The 22,040-nt window shown below is 40.1% G+C and overlaps 1 protein-coding gene across 13 annotated transcripts in view; it reads left to right on the top strand.

Moving 5' to 3' along the window:
• Positions 1 to 3,774: 3,774 nt before the first annotated feature.
• Positions 3,775 to 22,040, top strand: part of GGNBP2 (gametogenetin binding protein 2) — a 35,348-nt gene continuing 17,082 nt past the window's right edge. For 2 of the 13 annotated variants that reach the window (XM_043583840.1, XM_043583836.1), the window contains exons 1-5: positions 3,790 to 3,977; positions 4,490 to 4,685; positions 14,282 to 14,362; positions 15,611 to 15,864; positions 18,721 to 18,819. In XM_043583840.1, the coding sequence (XP_043439775.1) occupies positions 4,593 to 4,685; positions 14,282 to 14,362; positions 15,611 to 15,864; positions 18,721 to 18,819 (527 nt within the window). In that variant the 5' untranslated portion in view covers positions 3,790 to 3,977; positions 4,490 to 4,592. Of the gene's footprint in view, positions 3,978 to 4,489; positions 4,686 to 14,281; positions 14,363 to 15,610; positions 15,865 to 18,720; positions 18,820 to 22,040 lie in introns of all 13 variants that reach the window. The other 11 variants (XM_043583835.1, XM_043583831.1, XM_043583842.1 and 8 more) reach the window with 9 other exon arrangements.

The following is a 22,040-nucleotide window of genomic DNA, read 5'->3' as shown; positions in this document are numbered from 1 at the left end:
AGAAGCCAGACAATTAACTGACTGAGCCACCCAGGCTCCTTGTGTGTCTCTATTTTCAACAGACACAACAAAACTTCCCACTGTCAGCTCATGAAAAAGAAAACCAAATTCACAGATCCTCAGATTTGGACAACCACGGCAATTTAAATAAATTTACATTCTGCTATTGATTTTACTACCACATAAAACAATGTGGTTATTATCATGAAAACAACGATAAGTTATTCTAATTAGCTAATTTCCAACAGTCAATTTTTTTGAATATTTTTAAGTAATCTCTATACCCAACATGTGGCTTGAACTCACAAACCCAAGATCAAGAGTCCCATGCTCCACCAACTGAGCCAGCTAGGTGACCCTCAGCTATCAATTTGTGGAGACAGAGAAGGAAGGGGGAAAAAGAAGAGTATAATGTGGTCTAGGACCTTATTCTATCGATGATCTTAAGGAATTGACTCATTCCCATGACTTTAAATTACCCAACTTAAAACTGGAGATACCTACCAATATGTATCAATAGCTAGCTTGTGTTTGGAAGATAGCAACCAGTTTTATTTTTATTGAGCATTGATGTCCAATATGATGCATAAATCATACAAAGTTTTATTTTGCTCCCCAGGAATTTATGTGTGGTCTATGAAGATAAGAAATAATATAAGGAAAAATTAGGTCCTCTTCTTTCTCTTAAACCTAAGTAGCTTGGCAAATAGTCATATCTCATTCATGCTTGAGTTTTGGGGCTGGCTCTCACACATTAGGAACCAAATAAGAAAAAGAATGGTATTTTGTTGATGATTTATCACCTCTCCATCACTCCAACTGTTACTAGGTACCAGCAAAATGTCCTCTGCTGTTGACTGCCTTCTTTCCTGGCCTTTCCAATCCTTCAACCTTGTATTTCACAATGCCTATATTGAAATTTTAAAATAGGCAACAAATGGCTTTTTTATGTAATAACTTATTTTGTCAATTAGAGTTAAGTTCTCTAAAGGTTCTTAGGTTCTAAAGGCTCTCTAAATTCTCTAAAGGCTCTCTTCATGACTTAAGTCATGAAATATTTGCTGCAGCAGTATTGGTTTTAGCTAAAGCTAGACCAATAGTGAAAATGAGTGCCTGCTCTAAAATTAAGAAGATACATAGTTAAAACTTTTTTATTAAAATTTTTTAATGTTAATCATTTTAGAGAGACAGAGCATGAGTGGGAGAGGGGCAGAGAGAGAGGGAGACAGAATCCCAAGCAGGTTCAAGGCTCTGAGCTGTCAGCACAGAGCCAGAAGCAGGGCTTGAACTCACAGACTGTGAGATCATGACCTGAGCTGAAGTTGGACGCTTAACCGACTGAGCCACCCAGGCGCCCCCCCAATAGATAAAACTTCTAAAAATTGTTTTCCAGTGAAATAATTTTTAATTTTGTAAATGTTATTTTATTATTTTTGAGAGATAGCGCACATGCACGCATGAGTGGAGGAGGAGCAAAGAGAGAGAGGGAGACAGAGATTCCGAAGCAGGCTCCAGGCTCCGAGCTGTCAGCACAGAGCCCAACACAGGGCCCAAACCCACGAACCATAAATCATGACCTGAGCTGAAGTCAGATGCCCTACCAACTGAACCACCCAGGTGCTCCCAGTGAAATAATTTTCTAAGCATTTCCCCTCAAATACTGATTTTATCATATTTGGAGCACCCAGGCTATATCACCTTACTTGCTTGAGAAAGAACAACTTATCTAGCAAATTATCTACCTTTTTAACCTTACAGTAAGTATTCACTGAATACCTAAAAGTATGTGAAACACTGTCCAAAGATACTAAGCAGTGTGTTTAGTGGATTTAAAAGACAAACCCAGGAGCACCTGGATGGCTCAGTCAGTAGAGCATGGGACTTTTGATCTCAGGGTTGTGAGTTTGATCCATGTTGGATGCAGAGATTAGTTAATAAAAGACAAATCCAAATCAGGGAAAGTAATCGCAGATGGAAAGAGACTGTTGTGGTCTCATCATGTTTTATATTTGGGTTTTAATGCCTTTTTAAGATTTAAATCCCCAGGGTGAATACTCAGTTCTTTGCTAGTACCCAGTGTGTGGTCATTAATGAAAGTAATTAAAATCAGCACCTATATATTGAGCTTGTCATCTTCAATGTCCTTTACTAACTACAATCCAAAGGAAGCTTAAAAGGTATAAAGCTGGTGGGGGGGCGGGCACCTGGGTGGCTCAGTAGGTTAAGCATCCGACTCTTGGTTTCGGCTCTAGTCGTGATCTCTCGCTTTGTGAGATCAAGCCTGAAATCAGTCTCTGCGCTGACAGCACACAACTTGCTAGGGATTCTCTCTCTCCCTCTCTCTTTGCCCCTCCCCCACTTGCACTTTTTCTCTCTCAAAATAAATAAATAAATAAATAAAACGAGGTATAAAGTAGGTACATTAATTTAGTCTTTATAAGAGCACCTTTAGATCTTAAAACCCACAGTATTTTTTCCTAACAGGAATGTTTTTACACGAAACATCCAAAAGTCCAGATTTTGGCTATGTAATCTAACCTGTCAAAAGCTGCACGCACTTCCTATTTGTCTATCGGATCCAAGCTATCATATTGTTCTGCTCTCCTAACATGGCCAAAAGACATAAATAATACTCACTGAATAATCACACTTTTGGGACTGAACAATGATTCTTTCCGTTTATTATGTCACCTACCCTAACAGTGACAGCACAATGTCATAAGTCAACATGGCTAAAGATGCACTGTGGGGTTTTTTGTTGTGAGTCTCTAAGATTTCAGGTGATGACCAAAATACTTTTTAAAGATCAGTATCACTGCTCTAGCATACTCTACCAGGAAATATAGATCTGTCATCAGTATTAGTTTTAAGAGCAGCAAATGGATTTATCCTTAAAATCGTCAAGACTTTAATAGGCAAAATACTTCCCAACAACTATTTTGGTTTTACAACAGGCCTCCAAAGCCTTCAAGGTAGAAAATGAGTACGTGGTGGCACGCAGAGTGTAGATGAATCGTCTTTACAGCGTATCTGCTTCTCAGAAGAGGGTCGGGGGAAGGGCCTTTGGCCGGTACCAGTACTTTGCCCAAGGGAATCCGTGTCCTGAGTCCCTGTTAATATTAACCGGGCCCAAGAAGTTTCTCTGGCCAGGCTGCACACCGGCCACTTTCCAGATAGTCTCCTAGTTGCCTCTAGTGTAGCAACTAGAGCACTAACCTATCAGCACTCTAATAGTTTCCCTCAGTGGGATCTTGACGCAGTCTCAATCAGGGAAGCAGTGATGCGGCAGGCCCCTGGTCAATCAGGGTGTCAGGGAAAGCGGCGTCAAGTGCCTGGAAACCAAGATCAGTGTTTGTCTCTTACTGTCCAGACGCTCGTCTCCCCTTCCCTCACTCTCGCTTTCTGCTACCGCTCACTGCGAAAGCCTCAGCTCCTCCCCACTTACCGAAGTCCTCCCAGGGCCTCGACCCTTGGGTCGGCCCTGAGTCAGCTCGGCTCGGCTCCTTTCGGCCCTCGGGAGAGCCGTTCCCAGGCCCCTGCGGCCAGGGACAGAGGTTTGGGCCTACTCACTCCTGGCAACCCTACTTCGGATTTATTCGGGTAGCTAGACTCGGGGGAAAGGGTCGGTAACACGTTCCAGGTAGCCTGGGAAGCACCCCACCCCCTCCACCAGAATTTCGAAAGAGGCGACCCGGGAGCGTCGGTCTACAGTATCGCGAGAGGAGGCGGGGCTCCGCCCAGCGTTCTCGGCCCCTCCCTGCCCCACCCTCCCCACGTCCCTCGGCCTCCCTCCCCCACTCCCCGTGGCGCGAGCGGCTGACTGAGCCTGGAGAGGAAACGGCATTCGGAGCCGCGCTCCCGCCAAGGCCGGCCCTGACGCGGGCCTCGTCAGCCGGTAACGGGGAGCAGAGGTGGGGGTCAGGGAGGCGACCAGGAAAACGGTGAAGGTCAGAACCGAGAGGTCTCTTCCGAGGAGGGTGAGGAAGGGGTCTGCGCCTCCCTCTACAGACTCCGCAGAGCTGAGGCGGGGTCGACCCCTCCCAGGGGCGGGGTCGTGCCGGGCAACTGCAGCCCTGGGGACTGACTGGGCGGGGCGCTCCAAGAAAGGGGAGGAAGGGGTCCCCGGCGGCGGAAAGCAGGAGGTGGGCTGTGGTGCTGAGGCCGTGGGTGGGGTCCTAGAGCTGGGACTCCGGTGACGGGCTGGGGAAGCCCCGGGGCCGATGGGTCCCTTCCGCCTCTCCTTTGGACCCTGACTGGAGGCCGGCGGGGGTGGGGGCTGGGGAAGGCGAGAGGCACGAGGGGGCGGGTCCCGGCACTGCTCGGCGCTGATTGGCTGAGCGCGTGTGGAATCGGGTGATGGGAAACGCAGTCCCGCTTTCCCGTGCCCTCCTGCTCTTCTCTCCCTCCCCCCCCCCCCCCCCCCCCCCCGCTGTGGCGAAAGTGCTGCGCGGCGGCGGGTGCTTACGCTCGCGGGGTTTGGCTGTTGCAGGCAGGAGCTGGGAGGAGGCGGCAGCGGCAGCAGCAGGAGCAGCAGCAGCAGCGGCGGCAGCTGGGAGGAGGTGGTGACGGTGGCAACGGCAGCGTCGGGAACGATGGCGCGACTGGTGGCAGTGTGCAGGGACGGGGAGGAGGAGTTCCCCTTCGAGAGGAGACAGATTCCTCTCTACATAGACGACACTCTCACGGTGAGCGGGCCGGGCCGGGCTCGCAGCTCCCCTGGCAGCTGTTTCCCCTCCTCCCCCTCCCCCAGGCCGAGCGCTGCGCACTGGAGAAAGAGTGTGTTGCAACTCCTAGGCGAGGCCTTCTCTCCGGCAGGCCCCACAAACTCGCCTTTGCAGTGTGTCGCACGGTAACCTCTGCGGGCTCCTAGCCCAGCGCTCCGTAAGCATTTCGAGCCTCTCTCGCCAGGTTTTCCTTCCTTTTTGAACCCTCTTCCTTTCCCCTGCCCCTTTATGAGACGCTGCTTTTGCCAAAGCATGCGTCTCGGAGAGGGGTTGAAGGATCCTGGGCGTTTAGGGCCTATCCTTTACAGAATCCACCTACCCTCGGGGAGTCTTAATTATCTGGAAATGTCGCAGCTGCACTGCTACCTGTATATTTTCTGTCTCAATACTGTATGTAGCTCACTACAGAAGCAAAATTACTGAGGGCAGAGTGACATGCTCTTGTACAGGAAAGATTCCACTAAAATGATTTGGTTTCATTGCAAATAGTCTCATATCGCCCAGTATATTAAAACTCTTCGAAATTATTGTATTGCTAAGCCGTGACTCTTCAAAATGGGTTTTCTTGGCAATAGTTATTTTTTAGTTTACAGGTAACCTTTTCTCCTTTTGTTAATGAAGCAAAATTATTGAATGTGTAAGAGCATTATAAAAAGCTGATTGCTCATCTTGAGTGTCAAAACCCACTCAGGGTAGTTTTGTTTTTTAGAGTTGATGATAGTAGAGCATTACTGACCCTCTGCCCTGTGTTGCTGTACTATTTCCTCTGAAAGGAAATGGCAGAAATTTGAATTGAATCAGAACAGGAAATGAGTGCAGTTGCCACTATTTCTTAAGAAATGAAATGAACCTTTTCTAAATATTTTTGAAATCTGCATTTTGATGCTGCTGAAGCTTTGTATTATACATTTGCCTGTTTTGATAGGTGTAACTCAGTCTTTTCATATTATTACATTTGCCTTATTAACTGTACCTTTCTGTTTTTCAGAGGCAGTTCTGTTTTGTTGTTGAATTTTTTGGGCAAATATCGAAGTTTTTTCAAATTTTATATAAAATGCAAGTCATTGTAGAGCTGCCACTCTATGCCTTTCTGTTTGCCAGTCTCAATTAAAATTTGATTGAGCTGCAGTACTTTTAAAAGGATTAGAAGAGCTATTCAATGACTTGATTTGTTAGAACTTTTTAAGTGAAAGCATCTATACTTACCCACGTATATATTTTTTTTTCATAGAAAAAGGTAGAATGATTTGGCCTGACATAAGGTAAATAGAATTTGTGTTGGTGCATTTGAAAGTGCTTGTGTATCTTGGTTATGATTTCTGCATTTTTTGCATTAACAGTGTAACAGAATTGTATTTTAAGTTAGGAAAAAAAACAAGCACTCTGATCAAATGAAATGATGGCATTTCTCAATTTGAAAAATAATAGATGTTCATTTGTTACTTTTTTCTCTTCCAACTCTAACACAAACACTTTTTCTAGAGCACCATAGTTTGGTATCAACCTTCTATGATTATTGTCCCAGAATGTCTTTGATGTTTAAAAAAAATCTTACGGGTTTAGACATAAGATTACTTTTGAGTGTATGATATCAAAACATAGGGGAAACCAACATAAATTTGAGTTTTTATAGACACTGATTCTCTCATGTCACATAACCACTTTTTGTGTGAATGCAGCTTTGATACATCTGTCATATAGAACTTTAAAGCAGTGGGTGTTTTTATATTCTCTGTACAGTGGTATTAATTTCTAAAATTTTCCATAGAAAAAGATGGAACCTTGCACTGTGGTATATTATTGTACTTATTTCTCCAGAGAAGTTGGGATTGGATTGAACCTGGTAGTTGAGTTTTGCTTTTATTGTATTGTGGACTTGTGGCCAAAGCAAATAAAATTTAGGATTATTTAATTTAAATATCTTACAATAGCATTAATTTAGCAAAAGGTACGGTTTTTCTTGGCTTTAGATTGGTTTTTGTCACTAGGAATGAGTGGGACTATTAATTGTTTTGTCTCAGAACTTGTGCATAGTCCCTGAATGGTGGTTAGTGAAAATTCTTGTCAAGAATGCATTATATTTAAGAAAATAAGTTTCTTTCAGAACTGTTCTACCAAATACTACTTAAAAGAAGAATGCAGAGCAAACACCTGTTGGGGAAGAAGGAGGGAAGATGCCTGTAGCAGAAGTTTATGCTCTCACTGGTCCACTGATAGTTTGATGGCAGTGTATCCCTGAAGTTAACGTTTGGTCTGGTCTTTGTTCTTAGGGTCCGTAGGTATTGAAAAAACATTGTGTGATCTTTAAAGTGGTTTTAGAATTTTGTTAGGACCTAGGTGTTAAGCCTGGTTACAACTTTCACAATTCAGTTACAGATGTCGTATTGTTTTGGTAACAGAAGCTGAAACTTCTGTCCTTAGTTCAACCTGTGATTTTACATTAGGATTTGTAAAATAAAATCGAGAAGCTTGTATATGAGGATGTAGCCTCCTCTTATGTGGCATGTTGAATCCACATTTAAGACTCGTTTTGTAATTTTGTGGTTTGAATACTAGAGTACAGTGCTGATATAAGTGTATTTAAGAAAATACCAAATAACTAAGCTAGTGGAATATTTATAAAAGTGGTATGCTATATGGCCAAAATTCTTTTTGTGTTACTAGAATTATAAAATAGCAGATGGACAGATTACAGATTTTATTTTAGAGACATTTTTGAAGAATTATAGTTTTCAATTGAATAGTTTTTAAAAGAATAGTCAAAATTTATATCCTTACAAAATAGTCTTTAAAAATTACCATATAACAAAAAAATTCTCCTTAATTCTGCTTCCCAGAGATAACTAAGGATATAGCAGCATTTGCTGTAATTCTAGTCAAAGATACATAGATACAGAGTTGAGATGTATTGTCTACTAGAACATTTTATATATCGCTTTTTTTTGCTGAATGTAATACTGAGGACATTTGCTCTTCTCATTCTTAAGCACCTTTTTTTTTTCTCCAATGTTTGCTTATTTTGAGGGAGAGCAGGCATGAGCAGGGGAGGTATGGAGAGAAAGGGAGAGAGAGAAAATCCCAAGCAGGCCCCACACTGTTAGCAAGGACCCCAGTGCAGGGCTCCATCTCACTGCCTGAGGTCATGACCTGAGCTGAACTCAAGAGTGAGATGCTCAACCAACTGAGCCACCCAGGCACCCCCAAGTGGCTTTACTGACCATGTAGTAGTTTGTTGTGTAACATTCCATAATTTAATCATTTTTCCTTTGTGGATATAGGAATGATTCTATTTTTTACTATGAATAATGCTATAGGGATATAAATAAGGCATAAATTTCTCCATTAAAGTTTTTTTTTCCCTCAGGCTTTGGAACTACAGTTACTGGATCAAAGGATAAGAACCTTTTATAAAGTTCTTGACACATGATGTCAAATTGCTACAATATTGCTGGGATGCAGTTTACTCTCCTAATTCAAATAATCTAAGTGGACTAAAGACTTAGATAATATTTTTTTAAGCTTATTTATTTTTAGAGAGAGAGCATGGTGGGGGGGGGGTGGAGAGAATGAATGAATCCCAAGAAGGCTCCACACTGTCAATGCAGAGCCCTACGTGGGGCTCGAACCATGAGATCATGACCTGAGCCGAAATCAAGAGATGGATGCTTAATGGACTGAGCCACCCAGACACCCCTGATAATTTTTTTAAGTACATTTATTTATTTTGAGAGAAAGGGAGAGCAAGGAGGGGAGGTGCAGAGAGAGGTGGAGAATCCCAAGCAGGATCTGTTCTGTCAGTGCAGAGTCCTGCATGGGGCTCGTTCTCAAGAATTGTGAGATAGTGACCTGAGCCAAGATGAAGAGTGGGATGCTTAACCAACTGAGCCATCAGGTGTGACCTTGATAATGGTTTTTAACAAAGACATTAAAACATAATAAATGGTGGCATATCCACTTGGGGATTAGGTGTTTAGCATTTGTTAAATTTAGTACCTTAGTGTTTTCTTACAACTCTTAGGTATTTAATTGATTTTACCAGAGGCAATAGATGTTATAAATACCTGTGAGGATGAAGTAAAAAAGTAAAGCTAAATAATAAATAAAAATTTAATAATGTTGGTTAGAGCTTGTGAAAATGTGCTAAAAAACAGATTATTTATGGTCAGGACAGATAATTCAAGAGTGAAAGTGGGTAATGGATTCAATAAACTTTATAAGATAGTAATTGCAGGACAGTGACTGGTTCTATTTTTGGCTAGCTAGGGATAGGCAACCTCATCATGAAGCAGAACACTAATGATGCCTCTGTGAAACCACACCTGAAATATTTTACATGACTGTCTTCCTCTAGGTAACCTAGAAACTGAATATTAAGTCAAGGAAGTGGTTTTAAAGAATGGGGAAAAATAGTGCTACTATCCTCTTTGCCTTCTCTTTTTCCTTTTTTCTTACTGTCTTCTCTCAACATTAAAGAGCATGTAGTGATTGGCCAGAAAACAGCAAGGTAAAAAGCCATTACTGTAAGTTTGAAAGGCAAGGACACTTAAAATATTAAGTGCAGAGTTTGTAACCAGTGTGGTATAGATTAAGTACAAGAGAAAATTTAGTATTATCCAAGCCAGTGAAACACAGGAAAAACACGGTAATAGACCCAATCTTGACATTTATCTTTACTAGTTTGATGAAAATGAAATGATCTGAAATGAGCATTAAGAAATTTTTTTTCACCCTGTCCATTCAAACTACCTTTTAGAAAGGATTCCCAATGCAGATATTATCCCATTAAATAATACATATTTTTATTTAAAGTTTATTTGGAGAGGGGGTGGGCAGAGAGGGAGAGAGAGAATCCCAAGCAGGCTCTGCACCATTACCACAGAGCCCGATGTAGGGCTCCATATCATGAACTGGGAGATCATGATCTGAGCTGGAGTTAAGAGTTGGATGCTTAACTGACTGAGCCACCCAGACACCCCTACACTATATATATTTTAAAGGTCAGCTGGTAGGTCTCAATATGTTAGATTTGCTCTTTGATCTCTGCCTTAATTATTAAAACAATAAAACATAGTTGATAAGAATAAAAATAATTCATTTATACGGAGAATTTAGGATTTCATCTATGAACCAAGCAGGAGAGACCTTGATTTGGTTAAATAAGAGGCATTCTTTGTTCCTTAAATTGGCCGCTTTGATCTTAATTTTCTTTTTTATGGTGGCAATAGATATGTAATTGTTTGATACATTTGTACCAAACCGGTGAGAATGCAAATCAAGGTGTTAGTTGCTTACATGGTAGATTTTGAGTGTCCTGCAGTATTCTGTTATGTTACATGACTTTGAAAGTTTATCCTACACCTTTATTCTGACTTGACAGTTCAGTTTGTTTGTGTTTTAAACCGTGTAGTGATTCCAGATAACATAATGTGAGTTAATTGTTCAGTACTATTAACTATTTTTTATCTTCTACCAGTTTTCATGGATCTAATAATTGGGATTATTAATTTTTTAATTTAACTTTTTAAATTTACATTCAAATTATCATATAGTGGAACAGTGATTTCAGGATTCCTTAATGCCCCTTACCCATTTAGCCCATCCCCGCCTCCTACAACCCCTCCGGTAACCCTCGTTTGTTCTCCAAATTTAAGAGTCTCTTATATTTTGTTCCCCTCCCTGTTTTTATATTATTTTTGCTTCCCTTCCTTTATGTTCATCTGCATTGTATCTCTAATTTCGCTTAGCATAATACCCTCTAGTTCCTTCCATGTAGTTGCAAATGGCAAGATTTCATTCTTTTTGATTGCTGAGTAATACTCCATTGTATGTATATACCACATCTGTATCCATTCATCCATCAATGGACATTTGGGCTCTTTCCATACTTTGGCTGTTGTCGTAGTGCTGCTCTAAACATTGGGGTGCGTGTGTCCCTTCAAAACAGCATACCTATATCCCTTGGATAAATACCTAGGAGTGCAATTGCTGGGTCATAGGGTAGTTCTATTTTTAACTTTTTGAGAAACCTCCATACTGTTTTCCAGAGTGGCTGCACCAGTTTGCATTCCCACCAACAGTGCAAAAGAGATCATCTTTCTCCGCATCCTCACCAATATCTGTTGTTGCCTGAGTTGTTGATGTTAGGTATTCTTACAGGTGTGAGGTGGTATCTCACTGGTTTTCATTTGTATTTCCCTGATGGTGAATGATGTTGAGCATTTTTCATATGTCGGTTGGCCATCTGGATGTCTTCTTTGGAGAAGTGTCTATTCATGTTTGCCCATTTCTTCACTGGATTGTTTTTTGGGTATTGAGTTTGATAAGTTCTTTATAGATTTTGGATACTAACCATTTATCTGATAGGTCATTTGCAAATATTTTCTCCCATTCTGTCGGTTGCCTTTTAGTTTCACTGATTGTTTCCCTCACTGTGCAGAAGCTTTTTATCTTGATGAGGTCCCAATAGTTCATTTTTGCTTTGGTTTTCCCTTGCCTCCAGAGACGTATTGAGTAAGAAGTTGCTGCGGTCAGGATCACAGAGGCTTTTGCCTGCTTTCTCCTTGAGGATTTTGATGGCTTCCTGTCTTACATTTAGGTCTTTCATCCATTTTGAGTTTATTTTTGTGTATGGTGTTAAGAAAGTGGTCCAGGTTCATTTTTCTGGATGTTGCTGTTCAGTTTTCCCAGCTCCGCTTGCTGAAGAGACTGTCTTTATTCCATTGGATAGTCTTTCCTGCTTTGTCAGAGATTAGCTGGTCATACATTTGTGGGTCCATTTCTGGGTTCTCTATTCTGTCCCATTGATCTTAGTGTCTGTTTTTTGTGCCAATACCATACTGTCTTGATGATTACAGCTTTGTAATTCAGCTGGAAGTCTGGGGATTATTAATTTTTTTTTAATTTGAGTAAACACTGCTAAATATAATAGTATGGATCATTAGACTTTTTTGCCCATTTATTTCTGTCATTCTCACCAATTCATTTAGGGCCACCTAAAGCAGACCAGTGACCAGTTTTACTTAGTACTGTTGGTAAAGTTAACATATGAAAGTGCTTAGAACAATACCCAGTGTAAATGAAGCTATGCTAAATGGCTTCCTCTCTTACTACTACTCTTTGGAGATATTAATAGTAATTAACACTCTTGGAGACATTAATAAGACTATGAGAGGGAAAACTAGAGAGAAGTCGATAAACCTGAAATTCGATAATTGATCCTTGAACCTATGAGATTTGGATATATAATCTATATGAGGGAAGAAACTTCCAGAACAGTAAAAGCTATTGAGATGGAAGCATGTCTCTTGAGTACAGTATAATGAATATAGAATTGGAAGCAAGGAACACTAATTTTTCTCCTCGATAATAAACAGTATATGTGCATTGTAATAAATTTGAGAAAGGTAGGAACACATAAAGGAAAAAGTCCTCTATCTTTTCGCTGCCTAGAGATAGGCCACATCTAATATATCATGTATTTTCTTTTTCTGTAAGAAAATGCACACATACAGTCATTTGAATCATATTGTACCTGGAGTTTTTCGTTTTGTGAAATATAGTGGAGTCCTGGAGTGTTGAGTTGTTGCTTGCATCATTGTCCATCCTTCGTATCCGGTTGTCTCTACTTCACATATCCTGTACTCCCCCCCCCCCCCCCCCCTTTATCAAGTCAAGAAAAGATCAATCTATTGCTTACACTTGTCTTTGTTGTTCAGTCTTTAGTTTATTGTTAGAACAATCATGTTTTAGGGCTCTCATGTCTAATGTGGAGGAAAAAGAATGGTTACCACTATTAAAAAAGCAGGTCTTGGGGCGCCTGGGTGGCTCAGTTGGTTAAGCGTCCGACTTCGGCTCAGGTCACAATCTCGCGGTCCGTGAGTTCGAGCCCCGCGTCGGGCTCTGGGCTGATGGCTCAGAGCCTGGAGCCTGTTTCAGATTCTGTGTCTCCCTCTCTCTGACCCTCCCCCATTCATGCTCTGTCTCTGTCTCAAAAATAAATAAAACATTAAAAAAAATTTAAAAAAAAAAAAAAGCAGGTCTTTGTGGTGCTGGTTGGTGCAGGAGGAATTAGTTTTAAGATCATGTTCAACTGGTTGGGGTATTTGTAGTGTTTTGTTTTTGTCTCAAATGGGTCTTTTATCATGACTTCACTCTGTGAGTATGTGGTCCTTGTCATCTAGAAATAGAAGTTTGTCCTAGCACAGTATGTTTGATACCTTTAACAATGTTTTAGTTAAGATATAAATGTGTTACTTTATTTCATTGTTTTGAAAGGCATACTTTATTTGCCCCCACATTTTAATATCTCTGAAATTGGATGTTTCTTTCATTTGCTGACAGCTAACAGTTATAATGGCTCTTTCTCAGTGGTATGTAACTATGGTACTTCTCATAATCAGTGGTATCACAGATCAAGTGACATGTGCTAATTAGTAATTCCCCATGATCTTCCTCTGGTAGGGAATTTTGACATTTGAATAAATACCTTATATCCTTTTTGTTCATAATCAGAGCAGACATTTAGTATGTGCCCAGTACTGTTCTGAGTATTTCATATATTGTGTGTATGGTCATTTACATTATAAAAAAAACAATTTTTTTTTAAATGTTTTTTTTTTTTTCAACGTTTATTTATTTTTGGGACAGAGAGAGACAGAGCATGAACGGGGGAGGGGCAGAGAGAGAGGGAGACACAGAATCGGAAACAGGCTCCAGGCTCTGAGCCATCAGCCCAGAGCCCGACGCGGGGCTCGAACTCACGGACCGCGAGATTGTGACCTGGCTGAAGTCGGACGCTTAACCGACTGCGCCACCCAGGCGCCCCAATTTTTTTTTTTTTAGTGTTTATTTATTTTTGAGACAGAGAGCCTGAGCGGGGGAGGGGCAGAGAGAGAGGCAGACATAGAATCTGAAGCAGGCTTCAGGCTCTGAGCTGTCAGCACAGAGCCCGACACTGGGCTTGAACTCATGAACCCGTGAGATCATGACCTGAGCTGAAGTCAGACGCTTAACCGATTGAGCCACCCAGGTGCCCCATGATCATTTACATTATAAAATTTACCCTATTTTGTAGTTAAAAGAAATAGCTAAAAATATGCTTGTCTAATGTAAGATATCAGGTTATTTTACTTATTAAATGTTATTGGGCACTGCAAGAAACACTTTTAAATGTAATTTAATCCTCACAACCTACTCTATGAGATCTTAAACATTATTCCTTAAACTCATTTTACAAATGAGGAAGCTTAGAATCAAACAGGTTAAGTAACTTGCCAGAGTTACAACCTAGATTGTAAGTGGTAGAGCTGGGAGTTGAACTCTTGTTTGCCTAACTTTGGTGTCCTTGCTTCTAATTACTATACCATTTCTGGCTTTAGAAATGTGGATAACTTGAGTTTTTGTTTTGTTTTGTTTCTAACTTTTTTTGACAGGGGGCAGGACCGGGATATGCAAATCCTGCTTTAGGGGTATATTTCTGTCCTAGGAGTTTATAAAATAGTTTGTAGCATGTGTTCAAAGAAGATAAAATAATTGGTTTCATTCTTTTGCATATTAAGATGGTGATGGAATTTCCTGACAACGTACTAAATCTCGATGGGCATCAAAATAATGGTGCACAACTAAAGCAGTTTATTCAGGTAATATTTTTAAAAATCAATGTTTTAAATGGTGTATGTGTGTGTTTTGAAGAGTCATTTAAAATTTTAGCTTTAAGTATTAATACCTAGGACTCTCTAGGCCTTAAGATTGCACTGAAATTGCTTTCTTTCACTAGTGCAACAATGAATATATTTATGTTGCTGTTATGTGAAAGAGATTTGGTGATGTTATCATTTTCTGTGTCCCTAAGGCTTTAGTTTCACCAAGCCATCTTTGCTTGTTTTTGAAAGGTAAAGTATATAACTTTTCATTGAGAACTTGTTGTTTTTCTTCTGTAGTGATTGTTTGTTTGTTCAAGTAAAAAAAAAGAAAAAAAATCCTGTGCTGCAAATTTTATGATTTTTATTTAATTTTTTTGATTTCTATTTAATTTTTAAACTGATATTTTATAAAACCCTGTATGTAATCAAGATAATGGAAGGTAAATTGTTACTTCAAAATTCTTTTTCTACTTTGGAAAATGAGAGGTTGATGGTAACTGTGAGAAAATTCTTAGGAGTATCTTACTTTCCCATCCTTTTTTGGTAAAGCTGGAAGCATTATTTGTAGTATAACTAACTCCATCCAGGTAAAAGTTATTTACTAGAGTTTTGCCCGTTTCTCTACAGCTGTGGTGAGATTCTCAGTCATTTTTCTACCTTGTCATAACCAACAGATAACATTCATATGCTGCACCAGCATTTTAGTTACTCACTGTAGGCTCCTACATGGGTAAAATAGGCCTTGTTCTTTCCTACTAGTCCATAAAACACCTGCCCATACCTCCAGGTTGAGAATTGCTGCTGTACATGATCATCCTAACCTGATTCCTGTAGCTAAGCATAGTGTGTTGTTAAAAGTTGAGAGGAAGACATGGCAAAGCTGTGTTGTTCCTTTATTTTCTGCCTTTTAAAATTTTTTTTCAAGTGAGTGTACTAAGCTTAATACTCAGTGAACAAACACTAAATTTCCAGATCCAGGGCTGGTTTTCACCATGCTGGGGCACATACTGTTTAGTCCTGACAGGCTAAGCAGAGTTTTTTATACCTTAATTGCCAAAACAGGAGCTTTGTGGAGCAAATTCAGTACACCATGGGGAAAGCCGACTTATTTTTCTGACTCCGTTGCAGATATCACAAGCCCTTTCCAGGTTGTACTTACTACACAAAAATAGGAACCAGAAGTAGTCAAGAGAAATTTTATGTCTCAAGGACTGTTCTTCAATTTTCTTTCTTTCTCTCTTTCAGCGACATAGTATGCTTAAGCAGCAAGATCTAAGTATTGCCATGGTGGTGACATCACGGGAAGTATTGAGTGCACTTTCTCAGCTTGTCCCATGTGTTGGTTGTCGTCGCAGTGTGGAGCGCCTCTTTTCCCAGCTTGTAGAGTCTGGAAATCCTGCCCTTGAACCCCTGACAGTAGGTCCCAAGGGAGTCCTGTCTGTAACTCGAAGCTGCATGACTGATGCAAAGAAGCTTTATACCTTATTTTATGTACATGGGTAAGTATAACCAATGAGGGGAAGATGACTTTGTTGGTAACACTGGTAGCTTTTTTACTAAATTTGGTAGGGGCAAAGCTTTGAGTTCAACTTGAACAATTTATTGAGTATCTTTTGTGTGCCAATGACTATATGGTTTTTGTTCTCTTATGAAGAAAGGCAGGCAGTAAGCAAATATGTGATCTGTCAGGTAAGTTACAAGTAGAGGAGATGAGTGGTTGGATGGATTTAATACGGAGGATGATCAGGGAAGGCCTCTCTAATAAAATGACATTGAATGTAGACTTGAATGAAATGAGTAAGTAAACCATGTAGATATCCAGGGGAAGGAAGAGAAGGAGCCAGCAATTGTAAGGGTTCAGAGGTTGAAGTTTTCCTGGCCTGTTTGAAGAACAGTAAGGAAGCCATTGTGGCTGGAGCCAGATGAATGAAGGGAACAGTAATAAAAGACGAGACCGTGGTCACCTGGGTGGCTCAGTTGGTTAAGCGTCCAACTTTGGCTCAGGCCGTGATCTCACCATTTGTGAGTTCGAGCTCTGCATTGGCTGCCTGCTGTCAGCACAGAGCCGGCTTCAGATTCTCTGTCTCCCTCTCTCTGTGCCCCTCCTCCGCTCGCACATGTGCACACGTGTTCTCTCTCAAAAATAAACATAAAAGGGTGAGATCAGAGGAGTAATAAAAAGCCTACTTATGTAGTGCCATCCTGAGTTTTTGTTGTTGTTGCTTTTTTAATGTTTGAGAGGGAGAGGTGGGGTGGGGGAGGGGAAGAGAGAGAGGAGAGAGAATCCCAAGCAGGTGTTGTGTTGCCAGCACAGAGCCTATCTTGGGGCTTGATCCCATGGACCATGAGTTCATGATCTGAGCCAAAACCAAGAGTGGGACAGTTAACCAACTGAGCCACCCAGGTGCCCCTTTTATTGTTTTTTACTCTAAGTAAGACTGGAAGATTTGGGAGTGTTTTGAGTAGAGGAGTAACATGGTCTGACTTGAATTTTGGTTTACTTTGATCTCTGTGTCAAGAATAAGTGGAAGGGTGGTTGAAGGGCAGAGAAATAAAAGCTGTTTAATAGTCCATGCAAGAGATAATGATGACCAGTATGGTGGTCACAGAGGTAATAAGAAATGGTTGGATCCTGGATATATTTTGAGGAATGAGCCAGTAGGATTTTTTGGATAGAATGGATATGGAGGAAGGCATCAAGGATGATTCTCAGATTTGGGATCTAAAGAATAGGACTGGGGTGCATCAGTGGCTTCGTGGGTTAAGCATCCAACCCTTGATCTCAGGATCAAGAATAAAGAACAGGACAAATGGTTTCCATTACTGAGAAGGGTAAGACTAGGAGGAGCAATTTTGCAGAGCTCAATTTTGGACATGTTAAGTTTGAGATACCAATTGGACATCCAGGTAGAGTTTAGAGAGGTCTGCTCTAGAGATAAAAACGGTGTCATCAGCGTATGTATATCATATTTAAGCTATACATACAGTATTTGAGCTATATGTATGCATACGTACATAATTTAAACCCATAAGATCAAATGGTCACCAAAGTGTGAGTATAAATAGGAAAAGAGAAGAGGTCTGAAGACCAAACTCTGTTTAGAGGTGGTGGTAGAGACTTTGGAATTTTACTCTGCCTCAGAAAAGCGTTGGAACGTTTTTGAACAGAGAAGTAACATACTGTGATTTTTGTTTTGAAAACATCACTCCAGCTACTAAGCCTAGAATGTAAAGGCAAAAGGTGGAAGCAAGGAGACCATTTGGGAGGCCAGCTGTTGCAGTTGGCTGGGTGAGAGAGATGAGTTGGACCAGAGTGGTAATGGTGGAGGTGATAAGTGATTTGATTCTGGATATATTCAAAAGTTAGAGTTGACAGGCTTTGCTGATTGGTTGCATGCAGGGTGTGGATATTAGCTGTACACATTTCTATATTTGCACAAAATTTTTGTTGATGGCTTTTCCTTTTTTTTTTTTTTAGAATTTTTTAAATTTTTTATTCATTTTTGAGAGAGGGAGAGAGAGAGAGAGACACACACACACAAGAGTATGAGCAGGAGAGGAGCAGAGGAAGAGGAAGACACAGATTCCAAAGTAGGCTCCAGGTTCTGAGCTGTCTGCACAGAGCCCGATTTGGGGCTCCAACTCTTGAACTGTGAGGTCATGACCTGAGCTGAAGTCGGATGCCCAACGGACTGAGCCACCCAGGCGCCCCCTATTGATGTTTTTTTTCTTATCCAGGATAGTGCTTATTTAGATAATGTTTGCACAGGGGAAGATGGTTGAGAGATCGCAGTCAGTCATAAAATATTTGAGTGTTAGGCACACTGCTGGATACAGTGCAGATGCAGGGGTGAATGAGACAGATACAGTCTAGGGGAGTGAGTACATTGAATAGGACAGGTCTCTTCCAACATACTGACAGCCTGGGAATGGAATGGAGAGGACAAGTATACAGACTCTTCTGGGTTAGCATTTGTTTGATGAGAAATTTTCAAGGTAAGGGATATGTCTACAATACTTCATATATACTTCTCACTAAAAGGTAGTAAGTAGAAGGGATGCCTGGGTGGCTCAGTCGGTTAAGCATCCGACTTCAGCTCAGGTCATGATCTCGCAGTCCATGAGTTTGAGCCCCACATCAGGCTCTGTGCTGACAGCTCAGAGCCTGGAGCCTGCTTAAGATTCTATGTCTCACTCTCTCTCTGCTTCTCCCCCGCTCATGCCCTGTCTCTCTGCGTCTCTCAAAAATAAGTAAACGTTAAAAAAAATTTTTTTAAAGGTAGTAAGTAGAGATTTTGAAAATTCTAAAGACAAATGAATGTTAATCAGACTTTTAATGATTTATTTTTGATTAGGTCCAAACTAAACGACATGATAGATGCTATTCCAAAAAGTAAAAAGAACAAGAGATGTCAGTTGCACTCCTTAGATACACACAAACCAAAACCTTTGGGGTAAGTAGAATCAACTATTAAGATGCTTTGTGATTGTTAAGATTGTAAATGTTGATCGCATTTAGTAGAAAGAAAAAATATTCAACTAGTTTATTAGTTACACTATAACATAGGTTGAAGTAAATCTGTCTTCTAATTCTATACAGCCTTTTTGCATTGAGACTGTGTAGGGTAGGGTCTCTATAGGTCTGATTTTTTTCTTTTGAAGTTTTTTTTTTTCCTTCTGTTAAATATATTACAGAGGAAGGAGGTTGGAGATCTTTATGGAAATTTATTTAGTTAATACTTTTTTCAAAGTAGTGATACATCATTTTTTGATCTATATGATAGTCATAATGTGTAAATTATTTTTCTTGTCTTTCTTATCTCTAGGTATCCCTAATAATTTATCAAGGATTTAAAAAAAGCCTTGGATTAGTTGTAATCATATGTATTTATGCAATTTGCAGTTTTCTTCTTTTCTACAATGCCCAGGGCTGCTTTTGCCCCCGTCTCCCAGCACGTTGTCACATTTACTGCTTACAAAATTGCTTGAGGTTGAGAGTAGTGAAAGCCATGAAATTTGAAGGAGGTTTCTAAGAAGCAACTTTTGTTTTGAAGTGAATGGGATGGTATGAAAACTATATTTCTGAATTACTTAAAAAAAATTAGTTTTTTAATATCTTGTTGGTATTGTTGATATCATTGTTGTGTAGATATTTTTCTTCCTGATAAAAAGACCTGAAAGACCAGGTAGTGGTATGTTAATAATCTGTTAAGAATTTTTTCCCCTATACTCAGAAACAAATTTTTAAAAATTTTATTATGAAAACTGCCAAACATATATAGGAAAGTAGAGAGACTATTTAAGAACCGCTGCCCCCACTTCCCAGATATCTTCACCCAGATTCAGTAGTGTTATCAAGATTTGTCACATTTGTTTTATTTATCCATCTTTTTCTTTGCAGAAGTATTTTAAAATAAGTCCCAGGCATCATGCTATTTTACTCCTACATATTTCTACATCCATCTCTAAACACGTGGACATTTTTTTTGGTAATGACAGTGCCATTATAACACTTAACAAAATTAACTATAATAATCTAATACCCAGTTTAGATTTTCCCGCTGTCTCTAAAAATGTCTTCTTACGTGGATTTGTTAGAATCAGGATCCTCACAAGAATCACCAACTGCATGATATCTCTGTGAGAGTTCTCTGAACTCAGGAAAGCTCTGTACAACCTAAAGTGGTTATCTAAAGAAAATTATTATTTTACGTACCTTGTTTACCAATATCTTTATAGAGATTTCCTGACTTTTTGAAAGTAAAATTCAGTCTAATTTTCTCATGAGACAGTAACCTTTACCTGAATGTCTTGTTAGCCAAAGCCACAGAGTTGTATTGTATTATAAAAAGACTGTCTTCTGGGTTTTTTTGTTATGAATATTCTTCATTGAGGAACCAAAGATCAATAGACATCTCAATATCTTACATATCTGCTCATTGCCACCTTCCTTCAAAGATCAGTTCTTCTACTTTTGCTCTGGATTCCATCTCCTCTTGTTCTCAATGACTTTGCTTTATCATTAAGTTTATTATTAAGTTACCTACTTTTGTTAAATTGGCATACAACTATGTTTTCCTGTCATTTGGTTTAAAACAAAAACCAAACCTCCACAAACTTCCTCACATTCTCCTTCAGCTATCACCCTGCTACATCAGAAGCCAAATGTTTTAGAAGGTGGTTTGCTGAGTTATGGAATCAGTATGAGTTGATCTTGAGCACTGTCTCCTAAGGTAGCTTCAGTTATTCCCAGAAGTATGGATAGCAGGCCAGGGAGTACAGTGTACTTAGCCAAGACTCTGTCTCCTCCACTTTGGATGGTTCTGCCATTGTATGCTACCGTGACTCCATTTTACATGTTTGCATTGTTACCCACCCCCCCTCTTTCTGTTAGACTTTCTCCAGGGAAGTGTTAACAGTTGATTAGGTTATAACCTAATGAGTGGCAACAATCCAGCTCAGCCTTCCGGAGAATGTTCTTGTATCCATGCAAGTAACCCCAAGTTATTGTCTGGCTGGGAGTAAGTTTGAGATCCAAAGGAAAAGTTTAGGCTACACTTGTAGGCCTGTAGCTGATGACTGAAGGTTATCTTAGCAGTATTTATAAAATCTACCTATAGAGAGAGTAGAGTAAGAGAGAAAAATGCTGAGGAATTTAGTTTATTGGTAGAAAAGAAGCCAGTAAAGAAACTTGAGCCCCAGAGAGGTAGGAGGAAGCCAGAGGAAAAGAGTGTTTCAGGGGGACTCTGGTCAGTTGTATTGAGTGCTGCTGAGTCATCAAGGACCCAGAAGTGTCCATTGGATATAGCAACACTGTAATAATTGGTGATCTTGATGAGCAGATCTGCAGTTGAATGAAAACAATCCAGATCAGAATGGGAGAACAGTGAATGTAGTCTAAGGTGTAATGGATTAATCTGTGAGTGGAAAGTGTAGGAGTGCAAAGATTTCTTTCTCAGAAAGCTTGATCTTGAAAGGAAGGAGTGATATAAAGACATTAAGCTGAGAGAGACTGTGGATAAAATTTTGATTTGAGCTGTGGCATTTTTTAAAAGTATTTTTTAGATTAATGCTTTCATGTTCTAATATAATAGTCATTCCCCAGCCTCTGATTTCATGAGCCTTTTTCTCAACTGTGAAAACTTGAGTTTGAGGGTTAATCGGTTTTAGGAGATTATGGGTCACTCAAGCACAATTAGAAAAAGAGGAAATATGGAAGTCAAGAGTGGAAGGATGGAACATGGAAGGCAGAGCAGTGGTTGAGGTTTTTGTTTCAAGTTACATTGCTGAACCTTGCCTGAGCCCTTGTGACAGGGAATGGGGAGCTGCATTGTACATACGACCTTAGATGGTGGGCAGGGAGTTGAGAAATACCTATTTAGCTATATAGAGTAGGTTAAGTAAAGATTCAGAGGTTTTTTCCATCTCAGGCATCCAAGGTAATGAATTCCTAGGACTGTAGTGAGACCTGCAGAACAGGCAGGAGCCAGTTGTTCAGAATCATGAAATACCAAGAAGACTGTCATTGAATGGAATATAGACACACATTTCTCCTGGAATCCGCGTCTGCAACAAAGCAAAATGCATGACCAGCGCTATACTGAAACCTGTGGGGGAAGGAGAGTCTGGGAAATTTTTAGTAATTTTTAAATTATTTGTATAGTATTTACTGATA

Source organism: Prionailurus bengalensis, chromosome E1, assembly GCF_016509475.1.
Source record: "Prionailurus bengalensis isolate Pbe53 chromosome E1, Fcat_Pben_1.1_paternal_pri, whole genome shotgun sequence".
In the NCBI taxonomy this organism is placed as follows: Eukaryota; Metazoa; Chordata; class Mammalia; order Carnivora; family Felidae; genus Prionailurus; species Prionailurus bengalensis.
This window is presented reverse-complemented; position numbering and strand designations above follow the sequence as displayed.